This window comes from Centroberyx affinis, unplaced genomic scaffold, assembly GCF_046629955.1.
Source record: "Centroberyx affinis isolate AG114_WGS23_722 - 3 ecotype Tasmania unplaced genomic scaffold, CSIRO-AGI_Caff_v1 ptg000803l_1, whole genome shotgun sequence".
Classification (NCBI taxonomy): domain Eukaryota; kingdom Metazoa; phylum Chordata; class Actinopteri; order Beryciformes; family Berycidae; genus Centroberyx; species Centroberyx affinis.
In genome coordinates this window covers 165-24,149 of record NW_027279406.1, presented here as the reverse complement: position 1 = coordinate 24,149, position 23,985 = coordinate 165, and the positions used below count along the sequence as shown (strand labels likewise).

General features: G+C 45.3%; 1 protein-coding gene across 2 annotated transcripts; it reads left to right on the top strand.

The window, feature by feature from the left end:
* The first annotated feature begins 11,151 nt into the window (after window positions 1–11,151).
* LOC139644913 (protein Wnt-2b) lies at window positions 11,152–16,851 on the top strand. 2 transcript variants are annotated; one of them, XM_071520450.1, is made up of 4 exons: window positions 11,152–11,293; window positions 13,323–13,604; window positions 13,858–14,118; window positions 15,649–16,851. In XM_071520450.1, the coding sequence occupies exons 1-4, from the start codon at window positions 11,167–11,169 to the stop codon at window positions 15,876–15,878; spliced, it is 900 nt and encodes a 299-aa protein (XP_071376551.1). In that variant the 5' UTR covers window positions 11,152–11,166; the 3' UTR covers window positions 15,879–16,851. The 2 variants fall into 2 exon arrangements, with proteins under 2 accessions (XP_071376551.1, XP_071376550.1); XM_071520449.1 differs by having other exon boundaries at window positions 11,167–11,293; window positions 13,323–13,600; window positions 13,854–14,118.
* Window positions 16,852–23,985: the final 7,134 nt, after the last annotated feature.

The window sequence follows — 23,985 nt, the reverse complement described above, 5'->3', positions numbered from 1 at the left end:
CTCACTGTCCTCTGGACTCTCAGCCTGGCCCCGAGACACAAGAAGATTCATGGAGCCTGAGTGAGAGGTGAGGTAAGAACCCAGCGCACACCCACACACACACATAGACACACCCACACACGCACAGAGACACACACACACACACACACACACACACACAGACCAAATAACATGTACTTACAATGACTTGCACGCAAGCACATTTGTGAATTCTTCCGCTTAACAATAATGACAGGGTCATGATAGCGGTGCACTGATCAGAAGTGCGTGGTTATTCACTCTTCACTACAAAACAGGAAATCAAAATTATTGCACTGCAGTTGTCAGCCAGAAATGGTTCTCATCTAAACTCAAATACAGATAAGTATTAGAAAAGAAAGAGGGAATGATAGAAAGTGAGAGAGCAGCGATAGGGAGGGAAGGGAGAGTGTTAATTGAAAGCGAATGTGTCTGGGCTGGCTGGGCTGGTCAGAGATGGGCCGGGGTCCCAGTTGGCTTCCACTTCAAAGGCCCTACCCGCCTGTCTCAGGCGCACCTGCAGCCGGTTAAACCCTGCTCTCATCACTCAGGGCGTGGAGAGACCTCACCTACAACTTAGAGCCCTCGCCACACAGCACAGAGCCTCTGCCAAAGGGCCGTAATGGCCTCAAGAATTCAACCTAGAACACCAGGTAGCCCCAACAACCTTTGCTACAGAACTGAGCCTCAATCATATGGTATAAGTGCCCATATAACTTCCACCATAAGGTCTAGACCAGGTATTCCCAAATGTTTTCATTCCCAAACAGCCACAAATTAGCCCATAGACCCCTATTAGATAAGAGTTTGTCCCAGAGACCCCCACATGGGAAGGTTTTTGTTGTTCTGGATTAAGAACTGAATTGCAGAACTGTATGTGGAGAGATAATAGTGGTGAGCGTGAAAGCTATGAATACAATAGTCATTCTTATATGTTCTCAATGGGATCACTAAATTAAAATTGCAGTGAGAATAAACTGTTCTTCATTTTGCCGGGGGACCCCCTGGAACCACGACAAGGACCCCTGGAGGTCCCCAGACCCCACTTTCAGAACCCCTGGTCTAGACAGCCGCCACCCCAGGGCTCAAACAGCGTACACCAACTCCAGTCAGCCTGTGTTTCCTCCACAGCGAAAGAGAGAGAAATGTGTAAGTAAGCTGGGGCTTATGTGACTAAACAAACACCAGAGAGGCTTAGCCCTTAATCAGGGGCACAGTTACTTGTATGTATATGGAAATCACTAAATCACAAACATGTTCACGGATACAAAACCCATACAAGAACACACACTCACGCACAGCGATCAGCACCCAGTCACTGTGCCGAGAGCCCTCTGTGGTATGACAGTCCTGCTGACTCAGCTCTTTCCCAGGGTGCCTCTGTCTCTTTACCTTCTGGACGCACCCCACACGCCTGCCACTCCGATGTGTCTGATGTGATTTTAAAGAGAATACTGTTTGTACCTTTAAGGCTCCACAAAGAGCTACACTTTGCTTTGCCATTCAGTTATTTCAGTTGTTTGGTAAGTTAAAGGAATAGTTCACCCAAAACTGAAAGTTCTGTCATCATCTCCTCACCCTCATGCCAGTTGAAACACAGGTGAAGTTTGTCCATATAACACACAGGGAGGTTGCCAGCACAACTCCATAGCAGCCTTCTCCAAAACAACTGAAGTCAGTGGGGACCAGTTCTTCAGAGTTCCAAAAAGACCTACAGTATATTTACACCACTATTTAGTGCAAATCTTAACTACAGCTGATTGATTTGCAACAAATAATGGTGTATAGGTCTTTCTCTTCACAGTGTGATTGTTTGGCTGTTTTTGTTTTGGAACTCTAAAGAACAGGTCCCCATTGACTTCAGTTGTTTTGGAGAAGGCTGCTACCAAGTTGTGCTGGCAACCTCCCTGTGTGTTATATGGACTAACAAATTTCACCTGTGTTTCATTTGGCATGAGGGTGAGTAGATGATGACAGAATTTTCAGTTTTGGGTGAACTATTCCTTTAAGGAGAAAGATATTGAGAAAAGAGAAACACTGTGGCTGGCTTGTTTTCTTGTACAAATTACACTAGCTGAGTTCTAAACTGTGCTTTCTAGCCTGATTTTGACTGTATGACAGTAGGACAATAGTTTATGACAGACTGCAAAGTATTGCTACACATACAGGCAGCCACTCTGACTAAAATAATACTTGTTTTTCATTAAAATAATTCACGATTCTCTTTCATCTGCATATATGCACACATATACAGACTCACATACACATGCACATGCACGAGCACACACACACACAAAGTCAATCATCTGAATCTCATGGATGTGTAAGCATTTGTGTGAGAGGAATGAAACCACAACGGCTATGTAAAATGGAAAATATCTCTAATTTCAAGGTGAAGGCTGAGGAGAGGGAGGAAGGACTTGTGAACATAGAGGATGATGGAAAAAAAAGAGAGATGAGAGCTGTGGGAAAGACAAAGAGACAAATGTAATAGCACAGGAAAAAACTGCAATCAGGGTGTTCTGTTTGTCAGTGTAATCATACCCACCAGAGTCCATGTCCCTCCATGTTTCGATTGCAGTTTATGTTCTAGTGCAGCCTCTTGCATGAAAACCATACCTGCAATGGACAAAATAGAATGCTTTTATCATACTTTTTCACTTAACTGCTGAATAAATAAATGGAAAACACTGGCGCCGAACCATAACCTGACATTCTTTCTGCATTGGCTATCTTGTGTAGAAACTAGGAGGAGAGAAAGGAAGGATCCACTATTGGAGCAGCATTGGGCCTGTTTCTGTGCTACCTCAGCTAGCCGCCATGTGACCAGCTGCCCATGACCTGCGGTGTGCGTCACACAGACAGTTCCCCACTGGAACAGGAAACTAGTCAGCACAAACTCAGTTCCACTCAGAAGGAGCAGGGAGACACTGTGCTGTACAAAGCCACCGGCATCCATGAAAGTAAACTTTAATGTTGGATTCACATATTTTTTGTAAGTAATCTTTTTTTGATAATTTGCTCTTTTAGGGACCATTTTAACTGGACAAAGGCATTGAAGCAGTCATCTTACTGCTGATCCCAGTTCATCTCATCTAATATGGATGATGTCTGTCTCATTACTTCTGTGTGTATCTGTCTCCCAGTCTGTGTATTGCCTGTGTGTGGCATGCAGGTGTGTCTGAGATGTGTGTTAGGTGTCAAAGAGGCCATGCTGCCCCAGATCTGCCTTTGATCTCACTCATGTATCACCTGCTCTACACTCATACTCTGTGCGTGTGCGTGTGTGTGCATGTGTGTGTGTGCGTGCTCCAAATTGGTCCAGCATGACGGCATCCTCCGGCTATTTAGTAAACATTCTATTATAGAGTTATCACCATCACATCTACTGACACTGTGTGTTCACAGCAACTATAAAATCTATTATTGACAGGCTATCCTGGGGATAAAGAAAGAAAGGGTCACATGCACTGAGGGCTTAGCCCCATAGAGGCCAGCCATGATGTAACCCAAGGGTACATAGTGTAGCAGCACTTGTGTGTGTCTCTGTGTGCGTGTGTGTGTGTGTGTGTGTGTGTGTGTGTGAGTACGTTTTATGCATCTATGCATGTGCAAACTTTCTCTCGATTTGCATACCTTTCTTCTTACCTACCTTCTTCTTACCCTTTGCATTGGAGGTAGCTGCTGGAACTGCAACAGGTCCTGACACCTTTTCTGAGAACCAGCCCCGAGTTTCAGAGGCTTCTGGAGTTCCAGTGCCACTGAGTTTGTTCAAGGCAGTTCATCGCTGTCAGCAGATCTAAATTTACAGGATAATAAATTATCACAGAGCTGATTCTCTGGCTTGCACGCATGCATGCAAACACACACACACACACGCGCGCGCACTCACACAAACACACATTGTGGTTTGTCTGTCCCTGGAGGGCGGAGGTATTTTTAGGGTCTGTGTTGTATTTTGACCTTTCATTAGCTTTATAGATAATGCTACTGGATTTCCAGCTGATTAATATCTAGACAGCCACTCAGGCTTGGCCCTGTTATCCTCATGATTACTTATCACACAGAAGTTCTCTCGCATTCACCTATACACACACACACACACACAACTGTGATGGTAATGAATACAAAAATAAATACAGATAAAATCTCTGCATGAAACAACTCATGTGTTTCGCCTTTGCAGTGATTGAATAATTTGTCTCATGATGATATGTTTGTCTGAGTTTGCAGAAAGCTAGCTGAGTCTTCTGCTGTGATTTCCAATTCTCTCATGCATTATCATCTTGATTCATTGAAACTTGATCAATATCTATTCAGTTCAATTGTATCTACATATACATCTAGATAGATAGATAGATAGATAGATAGATAGATAGACAGACAGACAGACAGACAGACAGACAGACAAAAGGAAATAATGCAAATATAGATGGATATATCATAATGAACTTTTTATTTTAATTTCTAGAATATGACCTGGTGGTTGCAGCAACCTTGTCCACCTTTCCCGATATCGCTGTACATATCTGCTACATCTCCAAAAAAATACCTTTAGTTTATTTGAGATGTGGCAGAATGAAGGTAGATGCAGCGACCTTCCCCACTTTTCCCCATCTTGAATCTGTTCACCTCCCCTCTGTCCCTCACTCTGTTCCTCCTGTCTACCTGTCCCTTGTTGTTGTTCCCCTGTGCGTCCCATCTGTGTGGGAGCTGTGCCAGGCCTGACGGCAGGCTGTCCTCCCTGGGAATAGACGCTGAGCTCATCCCTGCCTGACCGCCTAGCTGGTGACAGCCCGCAGCATAAGCCCCACAGGGGACACATTACTGGGCCATTAGTCCAACTCTTCCACCTACACCGCGTGCTTCTGGCTTGCCCTTGATTCATTCAACCCATTCCACTGCTCCCCCAGCAACTTTTCTTTCAAAAATAATCCTGAGTGATTATAATGTATCAACACAGAAATCAATTGGCTTAGCCCAAAAACCCCTGCCTCTCTAAATCTCACCCTTATCCCTCCTTCACCCCAGTGCAGCATTCAAACATGGCAACCCCCATCCGTACTTTTCCTCTGGGGAGATGGTTGCCAGATTGGACCCCGTACATCAGGGCAAACTTTTCCTCCAGCTGACAAGGAGCCACTTGACTCTGTTATTGTTTATGAAGAGAAAGCTGGGGTCAAGTTCACAGACTCGAGAGAGCGAGAGAAAGGGAGAGAATGAGAGAGAGAGCAAGAGAGGGAGAGCCTGTTCCAGCTCCAGCCCCAGGAGAGGGAGCATAACTCAATGGTGTTTGTGCTTCCCTAATTCCTTTTGATTTAGCAGAAAATCGTGAGCTAAGCTGCAGCGCACAAATATTCACCAGAGTCTGGCTCCTTTTCCTCACCTCACGGCCTCTCACAAACTTGTACCCACTCTCTAGTCTGTGTGTGTTTGTGCGTGTGTGTGCCTGCCTATCTGAAAATGTTTCAAAGTGTATGTGTGTGTGTGTGTGGGTGTGTGTCCCATTCTGACAGCAGACTGCATATATGCCTGCCTGCCGAGCTCTAAGCAGAAATACAAATGTCTCTAAAAGAAGCTTAGCTTTAACAGCGGCTTTGGCATAAACACCATAATTGTTTTCTCAGGCTTTTGATGAAATAGCAGTTTGCGACAGCTAGCTAATTCTAATAGTTTCAATTCCGACAAGGATTTCCTGATTTGTTTACTTGTTAGTTAGTATTATTGGGTCAGCTGAATCAACTGTGGTATTCTTAATCCAATATCACAAACTCTCCAGAGAAATGTGAGTCTATGGCGACAAAAATAGCATATGAACTTGTGCCTGTAAGCAAGTTGGACAATGGTTTTTGAGTTTGTGAAAGGTCCTTAACTGCAAGTTTTTCTGTCAGGAACCATTCAAGGACAAGGAGAAACATCAGAGTAGGTGATGAACAACATTGTGCTGCCAATCTGAAGACACACACACACACACACACAGGAAGGAAGGTAAGGATGGTCGCTCTCCAGGGACACCGCATGGTGTGTGTGTGCTTGTGTGTGTGTGTGTGTGTGAGTGTTTCATGCTTTACTCTAGCGCTGTCTCAGCACTCTCTCTTACACGGCACATGTGGTTCATATTTAAGCCACAGTGCTGTTCCACTGGACGATTTGGCTCTGTTCTCCCAGTCCCACGTTCCCTCCTTTTTTCTCTGATTTTCACTTCTTCTGCTGTGTTTTAGGTTTAGCCTGCAGGCAAAACAAATTCTTAAATAACTAAAATACTTAAATACTTAAAATAATTTGTAATAATAAATAAAATTCCTATTGACGATTTCCTTAATCATTTGTAATAATGTTTGCAATATGCAGCAATGCCAGTGATTTGAGAGGTGTGTGTGTGTGTGTGTGTGTGTGTGTTGTGTTGTGGGGGGGCAGCATATTACATGAGAAGGGAGAAGATGCATAAATCATATGTATATATATCATAAATATGATTATTGTTGTTAATTATAATTATCAATCAGTAAAAATTACAATAAATCAAATAATTCTGCCTACTATAGTATCATTATTAAATATTGCATTTCCAATATGTTTGGACATTTAATTTCAATAATCAAATTGCCGCACTTACTTGTGGGCTGTAAATGAAGGCTTGAAGGCTCGCACTTCTCCATCCATCCCTCTCGCCGTCAATATCTCCTTCCTCCTCAAACTCTGTAACCCCTATACATTTGCCCAATGGGCGAGAGGAGCTGTCAGCAGCGAGCCCTCCCTCATCTCCCACCCCTCTGTCTCTCTTTGCCTCTCTCACACAGCCAGACACTCGTTCATACACGCTCTCTCTCTCAGCTCCCCTCAGCTCAGCGCCTGTGACTTTATCCACCGCGCACTGATAAAGGAAAGGTCCGCCGCGAGCATCCGACCCGGCAGAGAGTCAGGGAGCCGGCAGAACCGCGGCGAGTCTAGCGCCTTCCACCCTGGATGTTATTCCTGCTTCTGACCTGAGCAAAGAACAAGGATAGGTGTTTTTGGGGGGAGATGATTGGCCGCCCCGTGAGGTGAAATAGCCAACACTTACTGCCCGTCTCCTCAGGTAAACCTCCTGTCGGGAGCCATAACCGCCCAGTGGAGAGTCTGGTGCGCACATGGCACTGAAAAGGCGCTCCTCACACTCCTGACAGCCGCGCGACGGGGAGCCACACACTGGATAATGAGGCCTACTGTATGGTTACTTAGCATACTTCATATCAAACCTTCTCTATTAAACTTGGGCATTTTCCTCTGAAATCTGAAATTACTTTGGAACTCCTTGCTGCCATGCTGGGTTTTAATAAGGTTCAGAGCCAACGGGCGGGCCGGATGAGGAGCTTTGGTTCGCCTGGCGTCAGACACTCTTCCAGGGCATCGTCATGCCAAAGCCCCGGTGCCAGTTCGCGGATATACTGTGCGTGTCTGTTGCTGTTGCTGCTGGTGACGCCCCGGGTGGACTCGTCGTGGTGGTGAGTAGCCTGCGCCCGTCACACCTACAGGTCTACCTGCCTGCCAGTAACATTTATGGGAGCTGAAATGTTTGGTGTCTTTGGGCGTATAAATGCAGGGATTATAAGGTCCGTCTCTGAAAAGTGCTGCTTAAAGAAAGCGTTTTATTATGATTTAGTGTAATTATTATTATTATTGTTAGGCTATTATTATTATTATTATTATTATTATTATTATTATTGTTGTTATTATTATTATTATTTGTAGGCTATTATTGTTGTTGTTGTTGTTGTTGTTGTTGTTGTTGTTGTCGTATTAATATTAACCTAATTTGTCCATTATTATTACGAACCTATCGGTGTTGGTCTAATTGAATAGAGAAGGGAGGGCAATGGCATCCCACGCATTTGAACGATGCGGCTGTTATTCATCGTTCAGCTTAATCGTATGAAACGAACCTGGGACTACAGCCTAGCTCTGGGTCTTTCGTTAGAACTGCACACATTGCCAACGAATTTAAGTTATGACTATTTTAACAGCCTTTTTTCCCCTAAAAGTAGTGCATTCCAATTAATTTGGACCAGTGTTTTTTTCCCCAGCAGAATATGGGCTAGGCCATAATGTTGAGGGCCACTATCAATTAATTTATTATCACGGACGTAACGGTGCATTTCTCATCAAGGCTGTTGGGTTAGGGTTAGTTGCTGGCAATATTTTTGAACAACTTTCTTGTACTTGTTCTTATTCTTACATTTTGATTGCTGCAGTTAATTTAAACGCACATGATTTATTAAAAGAAAATTCATATTTATTTGTCACGAATGGGTGCATTTTCTTATTATTTTTATGGGTTAATGACTGCGAACAAAAACTATGATCTGTATTTTCCTATCCTTTTGGAAGCATTGGTTTAAGATAATTTAATTTAGGTCCTATTACATTGGCCCTGAAAAAACAGAACAGAAAGATTCATTTACCGGTGAAAATAACCTAAATTACGAGTTTGTGAATGAGAGTCAAGGCTCTCTAAGATTTTGTTTCGAATATGCATTTTCTTCGTGTCAGTTGTTGGCCTGCCATATTGAGCAATAATAATAGAGCGATAAATGTAATTTATGTCGGTGCTGTTGGCTGCGCGCGTGTTCAGCTCAGCTGGAGCCTGCATTCGGCAAGGCAGAACAGTCATTAATTCACCAGGTACCACCACACACACACACACACACACACACACACACACACACACACTCAAAGCAATGACTTCACTAAAATACCCCAAAACCAGCCATCTAGAGCATAGGTGAGGGGTGAAAATATCTCATTGCCTGCGCAATAACATACGTGAAAATGTCCATGTGTGTGAGCGTGTTTATATGAGAAGTGTCTGTGTGTGGGTGGGTATGGGGGTGAAGGAATGCCTAATAGTTTGTGTAGATTAAAAGCAGTTATGGGGAGCAGTGGAAAGAGTGTGTGTAACAGATTTGGCTGGACATTATTGGCTTTGATGGAAATTCAGTGTCTTTTCATGAGATGGCAAATTTAACAGGGGATATTCTTGTGATGATGTACTGTTGTCCGTGTGAACTTGGGTCTCTAGAATGTTTCACAGAACTTCAATCAAAAATATCCAACGGGTTAAAACGCATCCAGAGACTGCATTTATCAAGTTTCCCTATATAAGCGATGATCTAGACAGTGGTTGAGGCTCCCCAGGGGGTCGCAAAATGATAGTGGGGAGTCTCAGCCTTTTGCGGAATGTGAAAAATATATATTTCTAATAGAAAATATATCATGTTTATAATCTCTGTGATAAATGCTCTTGTGAAATAATGAACATCTACAGCCTCTAGGTTGCCTCCAATAATTCATCAAGTGCAATAGCCTGAATAGGGAAAATTATTAGTGTTTGATGTTACAGTTCATCCATCTTGTGCATCTTGTGTGTGTGTGTGGCCATGTCAGGCAATTGCAAGTTTGGCTTCTGTTTGATATGGCCAAGTTCCCTTTGACAGTTTCATCCATAACAATAAAGCAAAATTACTTCAATAAACATTACTTCTCTCAGCCACTTGATCCATAGGTCTTGGCTAATCTTTGTAGGGGAAATGATGGGATTTCTTAGTAGATTTCTAAGTCTTCATTACAGCAGAAAAAATGAGGAGATATGGATGAGATTATTGAATGAATGTGCCAAGTTTCTTGAATTGCTACTCTACATGATCAAAGCTCCCTCTTTATATAGCTTTCAAACAGGAGGATTGCCCAGAACAGGGCTAGAGAAGATGACAGAGCAGCCAGAGGCCAATGTAATATAAGAGAAGTTATGGTTTATTTGTCATCAGAAGTCAACAGAAACCTCCTGTGTCCCACCTCACATTTAGCTGTCTAATTGTCGTTCCCCTATCATCCACAGTGCAGTCGTGGGGCTTTACATCGTGTTGTTTTAGACCTGTGGATAATGATTTACTAACCTATAAAACCCACAAGTCCTCCTGACTCCCAGAAAGACAGAGAGGGAAAGAGAGAGAGAAGGAGAGAGAGAATGAAGTGTGAATTGCTGCCCTGGCTCTTTCCTTTGATGAGCACTCTGTTCTTATTCCTCCTCTCTAATCCCACTCTGGGGAGCAGAGAGCCTCCAGTCTCCATCCTCTCGCCCAGCCTCGTAAAACACGACCACACAGCTACACGTTCCCTGACCTCCCCTCACTGACCCGCCAAAGCCCCGCAGCCACCGAGCTGCAAGGAGTCCCACACACACACACACACACACACACACACACATACGTATGTACACACACATGCATGCATACACATTCACGCACGAACGCACACTCTCATACGTGTCACAATTGGATACGGATTAAAACTGCGTTTTGAGTAAACTCAGTGCAGCATTTACCTTAATGGGATACTGTAAAAGTCTCTATTAAGTTAGGGAGATGGCAGAGAGAGAGAGAGAGAGAGCGAGAGAGAGAGAGAGAGAGGGAGAGAGAGGAGTAAGTGAGTAAATGGGGTCTTAGTCTGACAGGGTTATTGGAGGCCCCTGACTTCTTGCTCTGATTTGTGACGACATGATTTCAACTCAAACACACCCCATTGGGAAACGTTTAAACACACACACACACAAACTCACCTACTCTCTCTCTCTCTCTCTCTCACACACACACACACACACAGGTCTCATGGGGAGAGGTGCTTAAGTGCTTATTTATTTGGAGACCAGAGTAAATGGTCCCCCCCCCCCCCCACACTCGCAAACCTTAAACTGTTAAGTGTAGTGAACTCTGACTCATAGAGGACTGTTACTACCACTCTCCTTCACGCAACTCACTACCTTATGTGTGTGTGTGTGTGTGTGTGTGTGTGTGTGTGAGACCGCATGTGCAACACCAAGACCAATACTTACCATATGAGGGGGTCAATTCGCTGACACTTTGACACCCATGTATACTAATGAAGCCAATTGCAACATATCATCAATTACTGAAGTACACTGGGTTCAGTCCAGTTCAGATAATGAATGAATCACTCTAAATGACACGTGTTAGTGTGAATTAGGTTAAGAAGCGGCTATAATTTTCTCATGTCTTCAGGTACATCGGTGCGCTGGGGGCCCGTGTGATCTGTGACAACATCCCAGGCCTGGTGAACAAGCAGCGGCAGCTCTGCCAGCGCCACCCGGACATCATGCAGTCCATCGGCGAGGGCGCCAAGGAATGGATCAGAGAGTGCCAGCACCAGTTCAGACACCACCGCTGGAACTGCAGCACACTGGACCGCGACCACACCGTCTTTGGACGAGTCATGCTACGGAGTAAGTCCATGTGTGTAGTCCATGTGTATATGTGTGTGTGTGTGTGTGTGTGTGTGTGTGTAAGCGTATGGATTAGATGTTGAACCCCGGGCCCCATCCCCTGCCGATCTCATTCTGTCTCTTTTTCGCCTCACTCTTCCTCATTGTGCCCTCTCTTCCTTTACTCTTTCTACCATCCCTCCTTCCCCGTTTTTTCCCCCCGCTCTCTTCTTCCTCCCATCTTTCCTTCCCATACTCACGTATACCGGCGCTCCGTGTTTATAGTCGCTAATGGACTGTTGTAATGCCTTGCGCCTCGTCAATAAACACACAAGCTCGGAGACGCGGGCTTGTCGTCATTTTGTTTTTCCACTCCCGCCAGACTCTGCTGCTCTGTAACAGATTCATACATATACAGTACACACACACCCATGCACACATTCACATTTTCCCCCCATCTTCTTAGCCGATGTGTACATAATTCCTCCTTATGAAGGGTTTTATTACCGCAGACAGTCTGAATCATGAACATTTACTATATAACAGAAATAACAGAAGGATAGTCACTGTTCAGTAGCCCACTGGATATTAAATATGTAACCAAAGACCTGTGAGCCAGGCTATTGGTGTCTTGGAGTCAGCTGGCATTTTCCCTTGGGAGTTCCAGTGGTAGCTGTTGTAGAAGCCTTGCTTTTATTTTGCATCTATCCTGCATTAGTACTGCAGTGGCCAGTATAGCCTGTTTTTACTGAAATGTTATGAAGCAGAAGTGATTAGGTATATACTAACAAAAATATATTTGCCAGTCGACTGGTTGCTAGATCATTACTGCTGCCTTCTCACTTCTGAATGGAGAACAAAACTAACAATTACTCTCGTGGGTGTAGCATAGATGCAATGGTTCGTCTGTACTGCTGCAAAACTGGGACTTCTGTGATGGCTACATCTTTAGGATCATGCTCTTGGATTATGCTTTCTCTTTTCTTTCTTTCTATTTGAGCAAGGCAGAGTCCTAAATGCTTCAGTCACAGAAGACACTCTCCTTGGGTTGTTATTGTCCCTCTCTCAGCCATCCTAAGCATGTGTGGGGGCCGACGATGCATGGAAACAAGTAGCAGATACGGAGATACGGGTGTGTGCAGTGGAAAGGAATAAACAGTAATGTAGATGTAAATATTTAGAGAGATATTCTCGCCGTCAGACAAACAGCGCAGGTTGAGTGATGACCAACACCCCCTCCCCCCCCCCCACATACCCCCCCAACCCCACCCATCCCACCCCCACCACCACCCCACCCCAAGGATGAAATGGGACATTCCAGGGAATACAGAACAAGCAGGTCAGATCACTCTTCTGGCCCTGGCTGGCTCAGATAGGTTTGTAGAGTGAATTTGTACATTGCTGTTTTCAGATGCATTTATGTTAGCCATTCTCATTGTCAGTAAGTTTTGTCAGGTCATTTTGGAGCACAGTGTAAATATTCATTGCGCCTACTAAAAGAAAATGTTTACAGCATCATGTAAGAAAATGGTACTGAGTCATCAGGTGAAATCTGTTGATGTGCTTTGGTCTGGGTGTAGCGACTCACCATGGACAAACTCTCATGACTCTCGCTGCCATTTACCGTGCATGGGCGCTGCTAAAAGCAACTGTGACCAAACTTTATATCTAAATCTAGATATGTCTCTGGCCACACGGTAGATGAGTCAAGTTCTAAGAAACTAAAGAGACCAGATGAGAACAGCAATGGTAGATAATGCTGTCATGACATCATCCTGGTGCTGATTAATGGGGTATCACTGTGTCTGTCTTTAAACAATTTATGTGAGCAGAGGAGAGCCCCGCTGCTAGGATTATTTCCATGATAATATTTAAACAGAGCTGTCCTATACTCCACACTAGGCCTGATATGCCCCCGTCAGCTGCACTATCACGCCCTGATGGCTCACACCCAGGCCTGGTCATGGCAGCGTGTGTGTGTGTATGGATGTTAACGTCTTTCTTTCTTTCTTTCTCTCTCTCTCTCTCTCTCTCTCTCTCTCTTTCCCAGGCAGCCGTGAAGCAGCGTTCGTCTACGCCATCTCCTCGGCAGGCGTGGTGTATGCGCTGACCCGCGCCTGCAGCCAGGGGGAGCTCAAGACGTGTAACTGCGACCCCCACAAGCGCGGGCGGGCCAGCGACGAGAGAGGAGAGTTCGACTGGGGCGGCTGTAGCGATAATATTAACTATGGGATAAAGTTTGCCAAAGCCTTCATAGACGCCAAGGAGAGGACTGTCCGAGATGCACGGGCGCTCATGAACCTGCACAACAACCGCTGTGGCAGAACAGTAAGTGTGTGTGTGCAGGACACAGGTGGACATGCAAGTGTGCGATCGACACTATATGGTAGGATCCATTTTAGAAATCCATTGCATCAAGAATCCTCCTTGAAGGATGATCAACAGTGCAATGACAGTCCAGCAACCATGTAAAAACAAGTTGTATAGCAGCTGAATTTATACAAACCACACAATCTCCATTAAAACGCATAGAGTCCAAACTCACAATTCCCTCCCTCCCTCCCTCTCTCTCTGTATTTAGGCAGTGAAGCGTTTTATGAAGCTGGAGTGTAAGTGTCATGGTGTGAGCGGCTCCTGCACGCTGCGGACATGTTGGATGGCCATGTCAGACTTCAGGAAGACAGGCGACTACCTGAGGAGGAAATACAACGGGGCCATCGAGGTGACCATGAACCAGGACGGGACAGGCTTCGCTGTAGCCAACAAAGCCTTCAGGAAGGCCACCAAGAACGACCTGGTCTACTTTGAGAACTCTCCGGACTACTGCCTGCAGGATAAAGCAGCAGGTGGGTAAGCAGAGAGAGAGGCAGAGCCAGAGTGGAAGGTAGACAGGCAGTGAAAGAGAGAAAGACATGGAAGCAGAGAGACAGTTTCTCATGGATGTTGATGGATTGCCCCGACTGTGTTATGTTTTAGGGTTGCTATGTGTATGTTGTGTGTATGTTCATGCTTGACTAGTGTGGAATAATCACAACTGATCTGGTGTATTGTGTAAAAGTCAGTCCAAACAGGTTGGCTATCTTCTGACCATGCTTGTGTGTGTGTGTGTGTGTGTGTGTGTGTGTGTATGGTGTGTGGTGTTAGCTAAATAACACAGCAAGCCTCCCCTGTGATGTCTGTGGAAGCTTATATCCTTGTACCCTGGGGACATGGTCGTTCTGTGACCACCTGACCTCTGTCAGTCTCTGTCAACACACACACACACACACACACACACACACACACACACACACACGCAGACACACAAAACCATAGTCAGAAGATAGCCAACCTGTTTGGGCTTACACAAAGCACCAGATCAGCTGTGACTATTCTTGGTTGGATGGTTGATAGTGAGTTATGACACACTGACACACTCTGTCAGAACAAACCTTTGGGATATTTGGCAACACTTCCATCTTTCTCAGAAATCAAAGGTCTGTCCACCTCTCTCCCTCTTCCTCCTTCCCTTTGTCTGCCTCTTTCTTGGTCCATCCTCCCCCCCTCTCTCACCCTCCCAGTGGAATCCACAGCCTAGGGACACAAGCAGCTCATTTTTCCAAAAAAAAAAAATCTTCTTTCTGTCTGTCACAGTCTCTCTTTCTCTCTCTCTCCCTCTCTCTTTCTTTCTCTCTCCCTCTCTCTCTCTCGCTCTCTTCTCTCTCTGTGTGTGTCTGAACTAAGCGTAGCTGGAGGGCAGAGTGGGCCTCAGAGTGTGAGAGCCTGTCTGTCTGTCACGCTCCACTGTCCATTTAACCCTGACACACACACACACACACACACACACACACACACACACACATAGGACTGTGGCTTCAAAGGGAGCAGTGGCTTGGGAAAGGCAGTGTAACTATAGGCCACTCTACCAACAGTGCATAGTTGTGTGTGTGGGTCTGTTGTTCTATGGGCAGCTTGTTGTGATAGGTAGCAGTTCAAACAGGGAGCTTCTCCCACCAAACACCAGCCCTAATCTCTGTGGGTATGACATTCACACAAGACACAGACAACATGCCTCTGCATTAGGTAATAGTTAGCCAGAGTACTGCTAAACACTCTGCAGTGTTGGCTAGCAAGCTGCTGCAGATGCATTGATACCTGACTAATATGAAACAATGTCCTCTATTTTGTCTACCTATTCCCATTTTGCAGGAAACTAAGGTCTTGAATAATTTTGACTGAAAATATTCAACAAATGTCCATATCTGAGCATGTACTTTAACATAAAGCAGAACCAGAACCTTGCTTATTGGAAATCCTAAGGAGTGGTGAAAAAGTAAAACATCAAACTAAAGACCAGTTAAAAGGATCTAGCATGTTTTTGTGTCCTCTGTGTGCAGGATCCCTGGGCACGGCCGGGCGGGTCTGCAATAAGACATCACGCGGCACCGACGGTTGTGAGGTCATGTGCTGTGGGCGGGGCTACGACACCACGCGGGTCAAGCGAATCACCAAGTGCGAGTGCAAGTTCAAATGGTGCTGCGCTGTGGAGTGTAAGGACTGTGAGGAAGCCGTGGACATACACACGTGCAAGGCACCCAAACGAGCCGATTGGTTGGATCAGACCTGAGGACACACCCCTTCTAACGCAACCCCGCCCCTTCCCCTTTGCAGGACATCCTGTGGAACATGGCATTCTGGGAAAGTGTGTCCAAAACTGCTCTGCGTCCCCGCCTTCCCCCCCAATCTCGGTTCCTCATTGCATGGCTTTTCTACCTGTCTCTGTGAAAGCACTAGAATTCAACGCCCATCAATATGAATACAATACCCATCAGCCCCTCTTTATGAATGGCCCTGTGACTGAACTACAGATCCCAGAATTCCTCTCACTGTTTGGTGCTGGAATGGGATTAGATGATGGACAGTGAGACCAGTGAACACTCAGTGAAGTTTGGGAGGTGGGTGGATTTGGCTTTTATCAAAGATTCAGTCCAGAAGGCCATTTTCTAGCGTGTTGTTCTGGGTTTAAAAAAAAAAAATGGTTTGCTGCTTTCATGATGCTTTAAAGACACATTTTTACATTAACTGAGCCTTCAAGCATATCCAGTATTATTACAACATTATCATATACTCACATAATTTACATATTTTTTTTGGGAAATACACTCTTTTATGTACCAAAATGAATGCTTGGCTGGACAGTGGGAAGTAGCTTGACAGGTGCACTTTGAAAGTGGACAGTGTGGACGTCAATGGGTATGTTTGGCTCTGTGTGGCCAGACAGAAGGCCAGGCAGAGGACTAGCAGAGGACAGGGAGATGGACACCGGATGGACAAATGGACAGATGGATGGACAAATGGATGGACGGATGCATCATTAGAACTCTGAATGGAACTGTAAAAAAAGAGAGCTGTGTAAAGTGATTTATTTAAATTGTAAAGTGTTGTTTCATTTCTCATCTGCGGATGAGACTGCACTACATTGGCTGACATGAGGAGAGAGAAGAGCACTCCCACTATTCTTATTATACAGTGTACTCTACTAAAAGACAGCAAATCGCCACTGAGAGGAAGAAGGCCTGGATGGTCATTCAGTCATCCATTCTGCCCACACATAACCACAGCATCAGACAGATTTGACTTCTCTGCTCTCCAGCTTGCTTGTGTAACTTTGTGTATATTGCTTTATTATTATAAAAACAGATGTTCATATGAAATATATGGTGCATTAGTATGACATTGGGATCCATGTTTCTTTCAGCCAGACAAACAGATAGAAGTCGAGAGAGTGAGAGAGAGAGAGAGAGAGAGAGAGAGAGAGAGAGAGAGAGAGAGAGAGAGACTAGATAGTGCAGACAGAGCAGAACTAATCAGTGTGACTGAGCAGGCAGTGAGTGAGTTCCGTTGTGCTGCTGTCATAACCCGCCCGGTGTTATTCCCATCACACACACACACACACACACACACACACACGCACACACACCACTCACACGTACACACACACACACATACACAGAAACACGCCATCGCTGCTCCTGGCCAGTGCATGAGCTGAGAAACACTGGGGCCGTAATACAATACAATCTATGCCGCTAACAAAGGCTGATTCTGTGTGGATTGAGGTGGGGTGTGGCCTATCAGTCAAGGGGAGGGAAGTGTTTGATTAAAGGCCCAGCCTCAACCCCGACCCCCGTTGGCCCCATCCCACCCCCTGCTATGAGGAATTCCAGGTGGGTCCCTGGCTAATGACTAGATGGCTGTAATTACCCCAGCCTGTTGATAGCTAGTGATTGGACATGGTCGTGCCACAGAGGACCTAGTGTGGGTTCCTGCTGGGACCAACTTTAATCAAAGGCTTCTTGGCCGGCTTATCAAAGGGAATACTTTCCAGCAATCTTCTCTGCCTCAGCCCCCCCAGCCTCTCAGTTCAGTCCAGCCCTGCCATGGTTATATTAGGGCCAAGTTGAGTCCAGAAACTCCTGATAACATGGATTCAAAAGGATATCACACACAAGAATGAAACAAAGGCAAATCAACAGCATGCACACATGATTGCTTGCGTTTCACATATATTGCGTGCACATAGGATTCCTTGATTGAATTTCCACAGCGCTATCTGCATTGCTGCCTTTTCAGAGAGACCAACTGCTACGGCATTAATTCACTGCTTCTTCTGTGGGGCATATCCATATAATATCATGAGCTTTGCACTGTGAGAGATATAACACTAGTGCAACCTCCTGTAATCCTATAACCCTCTGTGCTGTGTTGGTAGATGTGTGTCTGTGTCTGGTGATAAGATCATCTCTCCTCGCCCTGGCTTGGGACAGGAAGCAGCCATGTTCAGGCCTGATTGGACACGCCGGTTCCATGACACAGGAAATGCAAAGCATCTGCTGTGGAGATACCCTTATACAGGACGGAGACACAAAAACCTTTCTAACAGATAGCTGAGCTGAAAATCCGATATTGCCTAACCTACATTATTCTCCTGAGATGCCTCCGTATTCAGAACTGATCAATATGAACTCATTCTGGTGACATGGCTTTATAATTCAAAGTTTTTTAACAGACTACTATTCAGGCCATGCGTGATTCACCTTTCAGTCTACCAACCTCATCCATCCGAAAGAGAGCCCTTAACATCCCAGGAGTGGTCTTATAATAGCCACAGGAGGCCCATATCCCCAGATAAGATAAGCTTTATTGTCCCTCAGGGTAATATTATCAAGCCATTCCAGTCATTGAGACTATTCTAGTGTCAGTGTCCTGCGTATGGCCTGTGGCAGAGTCTATCTGTGTCCTGGATGCCAGGGTGAGGGCATTCCTTTAGCAGAGTATCACAGGCAAACCATTAGTCTTCACAGCTGGCAGGCAGTGGTACAGGCCCAGGACAGGGAGATGGTATTGAGGGCACAGAAATGGCATCAAGCAGCAGAGGAGGTTTAATCACCATTTTTGGTGATTTGAACCAGACTCACGGCTTACATAAAATCTTTATAATAAGATCACAAGCACAAGTAGTTTATGTAGTCTGGCTGAAAGCAAAGATAATTATGTACATTTTTATATTTTTGATGAAAAGTAGCCTAACATTAGCCAGTTGTGACATTGCCCCTGTAGTGGAAAACATTGGACACAAACTGGTATACTGACACACACAAACACACATACACACACACACACACACACACAACAACAATCATATGTTGACTTAATACACTCACGCACAGGGCTGTTCTGTTCTGCAGTATCTTAGGATGAGTTACGCAGACAGAGCACAAGGCAGCAATCATTTATTCAACATCATCACAGTTATTCTTCTCTCTTCCAACTGCGTGTCACCATGTTTTACACTTGTTTTATATTCTCTCTCTCTCTCTCTCTCTCTCTTGCTATCTCTGTCTCTCTCTCTCTCTCTGTTACTCCCCTCATTTCTCCGTAGTGACAGCTATGTAGATTTATCAACCTTAAGTCCAGGCTGTAATGCATGTCAGTCTGAGGTCTGGTTGCCAAGTGACAACAACCCTGAGAATAGAGAACGGACTGTGCTCCGATTACACACACACACATACACGCACACGTACACGCACACGTACACACACACACACACACACACACACACACACACACACACACACACACACACACACACACTCAGCCTGGAGGTACACAGACAGGACAGGGCCCACCAAGACTGAGGGAGAGCTGACTCTTACATCCAGTTCTAAAGTCCAGCTTCTTCTGAGTGATAGAGGAGAAAAGGCGAGGTGTGAGAGAGGGAGAAGTAAAGAGATCAAGTAGGCGAGGGACGGATGGATGTTGGGGAGAGGGAAATGTATAGGGTTACTTAGAGGCCTGGCGGGCATGTTTATCAGCAGTGCAGATCTTAATCTGAGCAGAAAGAACCGCGTTCCCCACAATTCATCATCATTACCCGCCCCACCTGCCACATCCCCCTCACCGCCTCCCTCCTGCTCCCCGTCTCCGATACGCACAGGCCTCGATGGGAATCTAGCCAGCAACCCCACCAACGACCTCCCCATACCCATAACATTCACCCAGGGGGTGGTCCGGGTGTCAGGGGTGCACCCATGCGATCTGTTTCGCACACACGCTCACATGTACACACCTGCAGGCTTTAGACCCCAGTTCCCCCTATGCTCACCTCTCACCTGTCGAGTAAGATCCTCAGTATGTTAGCAAGTCTTTCCACTCTGTCACTCACTGTTCACTGTTCAAGACCAGCCTGGCCAGAACGCACACACAAACATACGAGTGTGTGTGTGTGTGTGTGGTGGGATGTGTTTACCCCTCAGGGCCAGTGGAACCTGGGTCAATTTTTTTCCGGAGGTGGGGGAGAGGAGTCTGGCGAGGTCAGAGGTCATACAGTTTAGGTGTATCAACAGAACACCTTCAGCACTATAGATGGCCACCTCTCTCTATCCGTCTCCTGTTGACACCTCCTCAACATAATTGCTCATATGTAGCTAAGCTCTGCTCTGGCTGGTCAGCATGAATGAATGGAGATGAGCTGAACTTATTCAGAGGAGCACCTCCTCTGCTGGATTAACACCTGGCCTACAGTATAGCCGCCTACAGTGTCAACTCTTCCATTCTGTTTTCATCCTCTCCCTCTCTCTCTCTCTCTGTCTGATGGGGCGGGCGTTAGTCATTAGGTATTAGGTGGTGCAGGTTTGATGGCAACAGGTTTGGGTTGGGAGGCTGTGGGAGCAGTAGGAGGGGCAGATTTATTAGGGAGCTCAGACTAATATTTACGTGACCTGCCAGGACCTGAGGGGGAGAGAGAAAGCGAGAGAGAGAGAGAGAGAGAGAGAGAGAGAGAGAGCTAACTATTGCAGTGCCTGCATTGGGGGAAAGAGGGGATTACAACACAAAATGCTTATCTGTGGAGACCTACAGCAAAAATGTAGCTTCCCAGCCGCCCCCCATCCTCCCCAACTTCACTCAGTATTCACTGCTCTCTTTGCCCAGTTATTTCTTTGGATGGTTCACAGCAACACATACACTGGTAGCCATCATAGACGTATCCCATCATGCATCTATGCTGCATCTATCATGCATTAATAGTACTCAACTGCTGTAACTCAAAACGTGTGCCCCTCAGTCAACTGGTTGCCAGATCATTTCTTGTACCTTCAAAATGCAGAACAAAAGATTAAAATTGGAACTTGCCAAATAATTCCACTCAATTGGCAATATTTCAGTACTCATTCAGTGTTGCATGTAGTAAAATGTGGGACTTCTGTAATTGCTCCACCTACTGACACATGCAACCACATGCTGGTTCACCTCAATGAATTTGCTGTGAGTAGAACATCTGTGTGACCTGACACAGCACCAATTTGTCATCCTCAATTTATATGTAATGTAACTCACTCACCGCTACGGCAGAAGACTATAATGGCTGCTTATGTCTAATGTCTAGCTTGGTGTTTGATAGCAGAATATCCACAGGCAGGTTCTGCTCGCTGACAACTGTCTCTGCAGAGAGGTTAAAGGACAAAGCGAAAGTGTCAGTGCTGAGTCGGACAGTTAGACCGGTCGCAAGTGAATTCTTCACCGTACAAGGTGTGGGCTGCGATGTGAGGAGGTTTGTATATGTGTGTGACAGTGTGAGTGTGTTTATCTCCCTCCCTGTGTGGGAATTTACAGACACACCTCACAAGGCACAAACAACAGTGACCTGGACAAATAGTCGAAATTCCACCAACATACCATGGAATCTGGGGGTTTGGGCCGACAATACACACACACACACACACATACACACACACACACACACACACACACACAGAGCGACGGGAGACAGAGGTGTGGGAAACAGGAGAGATACAGGGTCAGGGTCAAATTGTGCAGGCCTCACAGGCAGAGATACCAGTGAGTGATACCAGCTGACACACGCTGATGCTGACAATAACAGTGATACCATGGCTACCTGAGTGACACTGATAGATAGCGTTGAGCCATCCCAGTGTACACACACACAGTCAAATCAGACCTCAACCCATCCCCATGGCTTTTAATCCACATGGTGTACCACAGGGGCGTGTTCTCGGACTCCTGAACATTATATACAAACTTCTACTGCAGGAAACAAAACATTTTTAGAAATTTCAAGTTCAGTCTAACTTGCAACCTCGTTTCAGCAAAACGGGTGATTTTTCATTCACATACCAGAAAGCAAATTTTTAAAAGGGTTGTTGGAGTGGGAGCTGTGCTGTTGGAGTGTCTACCTGTAATCAAACATATTCAGAAATGTGTGTTTATTGCTGCTTAGAGCTGAGTAGGTGTGTTTACCATGTCACTGGAGCCAACACCTCTCTCCCAGTCTCCTCACCTTCAACAACATGTAAGAATACACACAAATTCACAAGTGCACTCAATCACAAACTCACACCACACCATACAAACATAAACACTCTTCATGTGGAATTTGGGAGAATGGTTTGTTTGTGTTTTGAGGTGCAACCCATCCCTATATTCGTTGGTCTGCCAATCCTGCAGGAATATGTATTTTCTTGGCACATTAGCAGGATTATAAAAAGCTGAAGACTGTGTGCCCTTTCCATAATCAGGCTGTTGATTCCTACAGTCCAGTGGAGCAGTAATGCGCCTAGAGACACTATAATACACACTTACTGACTAGGCTTCACCTACCAGCTCTAAGACAGCTGATCACGAGCAAGGACACAGTACAGTAGCCTCAGTCGCTCAGTAAACAATGGTAAACAGAACGGCCGCTTGGCATGGAATGGAGGAATACTGTGCACAAAACATTTACACAGAGCTGCCAGGGGAACAATATCATTTCAGTTTTACAATAAAGTGCTGGTGTAACAAAAACAAGAGGAGGAAACTCATCTGTCCCTCTCCCCCTTCAGAGTGACTTGTTTATGCTTTAGGCTCCCACTCTGTGTAAGGGGATAATTCAATCAAGTATAATAGAGCTTTCACACAGGCTTAACCCAGCATTAATGCTAATGCTACAAGACCTACGTCTGGAGCATGATCTCATCTATCGAAGTAGAATAGAATAGAATAGAATAGACTAGAATAGAATAGAATAGAATATGATCAAGGTTGTAAATTTCTCTTTCATCTGACCTTTGCCACTATTTGTAATTGAATAGCTAGTAGTCATTAATCAACCATCTTTTTACTCTGTTCAGACAGATTTGATCTTTCCACCATAACCAGCGGCAGTCAGAGACAGAAGTAACTTTTCTATTGGCCATTCCCAATTACAGAGGTATAAGATATAAATCGGACTTTATCCCATCTAAAGCAAATTCTACCTACCAAGTGCAGTATAACAGGACACACAGATAATACAATAGAATGGAACACAATAACAAAATAATCGTCAAATGTCATCAACAAACACACAGATGCATGCCTTCAGCACCCAACTAACACACATGCATCCACATGCAACCCACACAATCATAAGTTCATACACAGTGACCCACATAGCAATCATCCAACCTAATTACAGGCATGAGCTCAAGAGTGAAACAGATGCATCACCTTGGTGTCACATGCAAAATGCCTGGAGACACAGTGGCATTTTAATGATACCCACTGACAGCCACATTGGCGGTATAGGCTGGGCCAGACCACACCATGTTTTGGCTGTGGGTGGGAAGTCCAAATGTCCAAATCGTCTTCTAGCTAGCCTGTAACCAAAGCCCCTGCTGACAGTGTTTTGATCCAATTCAGAGTGGAAAACTGCTCTTCTCGTGCAGAGGCTGCGGGGGCAGGCAGCAGCACCAACCCCACTGCATTGTGTGTACACTATACATCACATATGCATGCATGCACACATACACACGCACATAAAAACACATATACACCCACACCAAGTACACACAAATACACACTGAGGATGGAAAGCATAGCATCACTCTTGCATGTTGCAGGGTATCTCACAAGACTCCCTGGGCAGTGAAGAGTGAGTGTAGAGATAGTTACTGTAACTTAGTAACTAACCTTGTCCCCTACTACACACATGCACATATACGCACATTCAGAGTAACTCTAGGACATCACACGCTGCTTAAGATGCTCTGTATGATTAATGAGTTGAAGTAAAGGTATGGAAGGATGGAGGGAAGGGTGGAAGGATGGACACCCGGGGAAATAGTTCAATCACGCTGGCTACTGAGTACTCATAAATGTCAGAGATGTACATGACTACAGCACATACTTATTTG